At 56.1% G+C, this 4805-nt stretch overlaps 1 protein-coding gene across 1 annotated transcript in view; it reads left to right on the forward strand.

Moving 5' to 3' along the window:
* Window positions 1-4136, forward strand: part of IL17C (interleukin 17C) — a 6513-nt gene extending 2377 nt beyond the window's left edge. Inside the window, exons 2-3 of the mRNA XM_015409595.1 lie at window positions 1612-1916; window positions 3877-4136. Of these exons, the coding sequence (XP_015265081.1) occupies window positions 1612-1916; window positions 3877-4132 (561 nt within the window). The 3' untranslated portion in view covers window positions 4133-4136. The remainder of the gene's footprint in view (window positions 1-1611; window positions 1917-3876) is intronic.
* The last annotated feature ends 669 nt before the right edge of the window (window positions 4137-4805 follow it).

The raw sequence follows: 4805 nt of genomic DNA on the forward strand, positions 1-4805 counted from the left end.
GCTTCCTTAACAGGGAATGCCCCTCCCTCCCTCCCGCCCCCGCCGGGCAGGAGAGGCTGAGAAAGGCAACGCGGGGGGGGGTGCTGGCCAGGAGCGCCAGCGGCCACCCCTGCCTCCACCTCCGCCCCCTCACTTGCTCCTCCTCCGGCCAGCTACAGTGCCGCGCCCTGGCCACGCCACCGTGCGTCCTCCTCCTGCAGCCGGCAGAGCTCCTCCCAGCCCCGGCGCTCCTCCCAGCTGCTGGCCGGGCGTGTTGGTGGCCGCCCCTGCCTCTCCTTCTGCGCCCTAACGTCCGGCTCGCACTCTAGGCGAAGGCCTAGTTCGCCTAGCGGGCGAGCCGGCCCCGGCCCCTGGACTCAAACGTTGTCCTGTTGCTTCAGACCAACATGGCTACCCACTGGAATCTACTCTTCACAGTATTTGCCTTCTCTGTTTTCAAAGTGGAGACCATCAGCATGCCACCCACAATGTATTCTATTCGAATCAAAGTGGATCTGCCGGCCAGAAAGTGCGTTCAGAGCTAGGGGACTATAAGGCTGTGTGTGTTTAGCATGGTTTTAGACTGATTTTTTTTTTCGGTCGCTGATTTTTTAAAACTTTATCTAAACTAAATCAGGAAACCACCCCTTGTAACTGGAACTCACCTGCCAACATTCGAGTCTTCTTTCCCTTTAATTCCAATTGGAAATAACATTTCGTATTCTGGATACCAATTAATTTAACTGTCTTCTTTTAAAAGGGTGTGTGTGTTTCCTATACACTTTATTTGTCGACGTAGTAATATGTGCCCTTCACCGAAGCAAGTTACGACATTGTTCTCCCCACCTTCATTTCCCCCTCACAACAACCCTGCATGGTAGGTCAGGGTGAGTGTTGACTGAGTCAGTCACTGACTGGCCCACAATTGCCCTGCGAGCTGCCACGGCCGAGTGGGGATCTGAGCCTGCCTCTCTCGGATCTTAACCATTCCCCTCAAGCGGGCTCCGTTACTGCCTTTGGCTCAAGAACGTTGTTTCCTGAAATTGCCATTCGGACGTACGGTTTGACCGTTTTGATGTTGTGCCTCAGTGTTGAATGATCTGGGAGGCCCGGGTTCGAATCCGCACTTGTGCCATGGAAACTCACCGGGTGACCTAGGGGCACTCACACCCCCTGATGGTTGTCATGAGGATAAAATGGAGGAGGAGGAGGGGAGAAGAGATTGGATTTATACCCCTGGCCTTTCACTACCCAAGGGAGTCTCAGAGCGGCTTACAGACTCCTTCCCCTTCCCCTCCCCACAACAGACGCACACGGTGGGGTAGGTGGGGCTGAGAGAGCTCTTTCCAGAACTGTCCTTGAGAGAACAGCTCTGAGAGAGCTGTGACTGGGCCAAGGTCATCCAGCTGGCTGCAAGTGGAGTAATGGGGAATCCACCCCAGTTCTCCCAGATTAGAGTCCGCTGCACTTAACCACGACACCAAACTGACCGGAGAATGGCATAAGCTGCTTGGGTCCCTATGGGGAGACAGGTGGGGTGTACAAATGAGACAAACAAATGACTTCTGCTTAACTGGAACTCCTCCCCTAATGCCCAAGGCCTCTCTGTCTCTTTCTCCCCCCGCCATCCAGAGGACACTTCTCCTGCTCGCGTTCCTTGTCCTCGCCTGGGCGGAGGCCAGACGGCAGCACCGCCACCACCCGCACTGCTTCAACCCGGAGGACGTGCCGGCGGGGCAGGTGCCCATCGAGTTCCTCAGCAGGTCGAGGCGGTGGGACCGTCACAGCGCCGTCCTGCTGGTTCCGTACCTGGGAAAGGAGTCGTCTGAGGGGCGGAGGCAGCGGAGGCAGCTGGGCTACAACTGCTCGGCTCTGCAGCTCCAGAACGTGCCGCACAGCAGCGTCCACGAACGGTCCATCTCGCCCTGGAGCCACGAGTAAGGAGGGGAGAGAGGAAAGGGGGGGGGCACGTGGCTTTGGCAGACTGACGAGATAGGCCAGGGGTCAGGGCCAAGTGGGGCTTTTGCCCAGTGTTAAATACTGGGCACCCAACTCCCAACGATAGGCTATTTACAGAACTTGGTTTCTCATTGGTCCCCTCCAGAGTCCTGGTGAGCTGTTGTTCTAGCGCTCCAAGCTCAGCCAGCCTCTGGTAGACAGTCCTGGGTTGTTCCAACCACAGTACATAACACCCAGCAAGGCTTCTTATTGGCCATTGGAGATGTAATCTTTATCATGTGACTGAAAGTCAGCTGCGTCAGCCATCGGCTCTTCCCCTCAGAGAATCATAGAATGTTAGAGTTGGAAGGGACCTAGCAGGTCATCTAGTCCAACCCCCTGCACTCTGCAGGAGCACAGCTGAAAGAGAGCCCTACATACCTACAACATACCCAAAAGCTGGTCGTCCAGCCTCCACTTGAAAATGTCCAGCGAAGGAGCATCCACCACCTCCCAAGGCAGACTGTTCCACTGCTCAACCACCCTTACAGTTAGGAAGTTTCTCCTGATATTTAGCCGGTAACGACTCCCTTGGAATGTGCACCCATTTGTGGCAGCTGATTTGTGGTTGCACCCACCACGCTGTGTCATAATTCCAAAGGTGCCCGCAGGTTCAGAAAGTTTGGGGATCCCTGAGAGGAGCCAACACTGGAGCAACCGCCAGCCAAAGAAAGTCCTGGGTTCTAATCTCACACCCCATGTGATTCCCTCTGGGCTTGGGGAGGTCTGTTCCAAATGCCCCTAATTTCTCTCGCACCCCTGCTCAGCCTTTTCTTCTCTGGTGGGTTTTTGGCTTTGGTCCACCTCTCTGTAGGGTGTCCTAATGCGAAAGAGCCAGATTGATGTACAAGCTAAAAGTACACTACAGTTTAGGGCCTCTTAAAAAAAAAAACAGAAAAGAAAAGCTTGCATATCAAAGTTAGAGCAACTTTGGGGTCCCCAACCTTTTTGAATTTGCGGGTGCCTGCTGACACACCATGGTGGACGCAATCACAAAATGGCTGCCGGAGGAGTTGAAGCTGACGACAAAATGGCTGTCGCAGCTGACCTTCAGTCACACAGGGAAGATCCTTATGTTGTGGGGGCAGCTTTTGCCAAAGCCATGTCTTTAAAAACCTGCACAGCCCATCAAATCTCCGACGGCCAATCAGATGCCTGGCTGGGCAAAAGCCCCACCAGGTCCTCCTCACTTTCTAATCGAAACACCCTTGGCAGGCGCCAGGAAAGGTTTTGCAGGGTGCCTCAGCATTTATATCCTGCCCATCCCGCGAGCGGTCATTATAATATACAATTTCAATTTAAAACACGATGAAACATCCTAACAATTAAAGCTTGAAACAGCGTCAGTTAGCTATAAAGTCCTGGCCCGATGGTGCAGCGAATCAAAGGCCAGTTATCGGTGGCCAGTAAGCAAATCAAAGGCCAGTTATCGGTGGCCAGTAAATGGACGGGTGGCAGCAACCTCAGGGAGGCCACCCACTGCCTCAACCAAAGGCCGGGTGGAAGAGCTCCGTCTCGCAGGCCCTGAAGAATGGAAGGAGATCCCGCGGGGCCCCCGTCTCAATAGGGAGCCTGTTGCACCAGGGTGGGGCCAGGACAGAGAAAGCCCTGGCCCTGGTTGAGGCGAGACGGGCGTTCTTCGGGCCAGGGACCGCCAGGAGGTGTTGCTCTTTTGAGCGTAGCGCTCTTCGAGGCATATCTGGGCCTTGGCCACCAGGTCTAATTTTTAGGGGACATTTTGGTAGAGGCGGATGTCGTAAAGGGATGAGACTCCTCCACCCCCAGCCCACCCCTTGGCCAACACCTCTGCCCAAAGGACCGGGAGGGGTGATGTTTTAGCCCACACAAAAGCAGCCCGGAGACCCGACTCCACCTCACCTGTCTTTTCCCTCGCCACAGAGTCAACGAAGACGAGAACCGCTACCCGCGCCGGCTGGCCTTCGCGTATTGCCTCTGCAGAGGCTGCATCGATGTCAAGACGGGCCGGGAAACCATCTCCCTCAACTCGGTGCCCGTCTTCCAAGAGATGATGGTGCTGCGCCGCAAGCCCTGCCCGCACAACACCGGAGCCACCAGCTTCACCTTGGAGGTGGACTACATCAAGGTCCCCGTGGCCTGCACCTGCGTCTTGCCCCAGTCCGACTCCAGCAGCTGAGAGGGCCTCCGCCGCCTCTTCACTTCAAGCCACTGCAGTCACAACGGCAACGTCCAAATCCCCCCCCCATCTGTTTGACCGGACACTGTATTACCCCCCCACCCCCCAGTATTGTATTTGTTCTACAGCTCTTGTTCATTTCAACCGGCGGCCCTCGGGGGTCCTAGAAAAGGGGGCCGTGGTTTCCTCCCGGCAGCCGTGGCCCACCACCACGGGACGGGGAAGCATTTCCGAGGCACTGAGAATGCTCACCCCCACCTTGGATGAAAGCTTTTTTCTAAAGCCTACAGCCCCTTTTCTCGGGACTGGGTGGTCCCGGTGACCCCTGGGGGCCATTTCTCCAAAGCGACCTGTGAAAAACGGGCCTGCGTGTCCCTCTACATTTCTCTCCTCGGGTATGAGAGAGCCACCTCCACAAGCCCAAGTCGGTTGATGTTGTCGGAGGACCTGATTCTTGGCAGCATTCTCCGGTTCAGCCCCCCCCCCGAAACGAACGTTACACGAGACCGTGCTGCTCTGCAGTTGGGATGGTGCCCAGGTGGGGTGGGGGAACTTCCCCACTGGACTGTGTGCCCTGTGGGGCCTGTCTCTCCTCCGCCCTTCCCCCCAAACACGGCATTTCCACGGGGCAGCCCCCTTGATTCATACTCCATCTCCTCGCTTGCTGGGGGAC

This window comes from Gekko japonicus, unplaced genomic scaffold (assembly GCF_001447785.1).
Source record: "Gekko japonicus isolate JY-2015 unplaced genomic scaffold, Gekko_japonicus_V1.1 scaffold2270, whole genome shotgun sequence".
Taxonomy (NCBI): Eukaryota; Metazoa; Chordata; class Lepidosauria; order Squamata; family Gekkonidae; genus Gekko; species Gekko japonicus.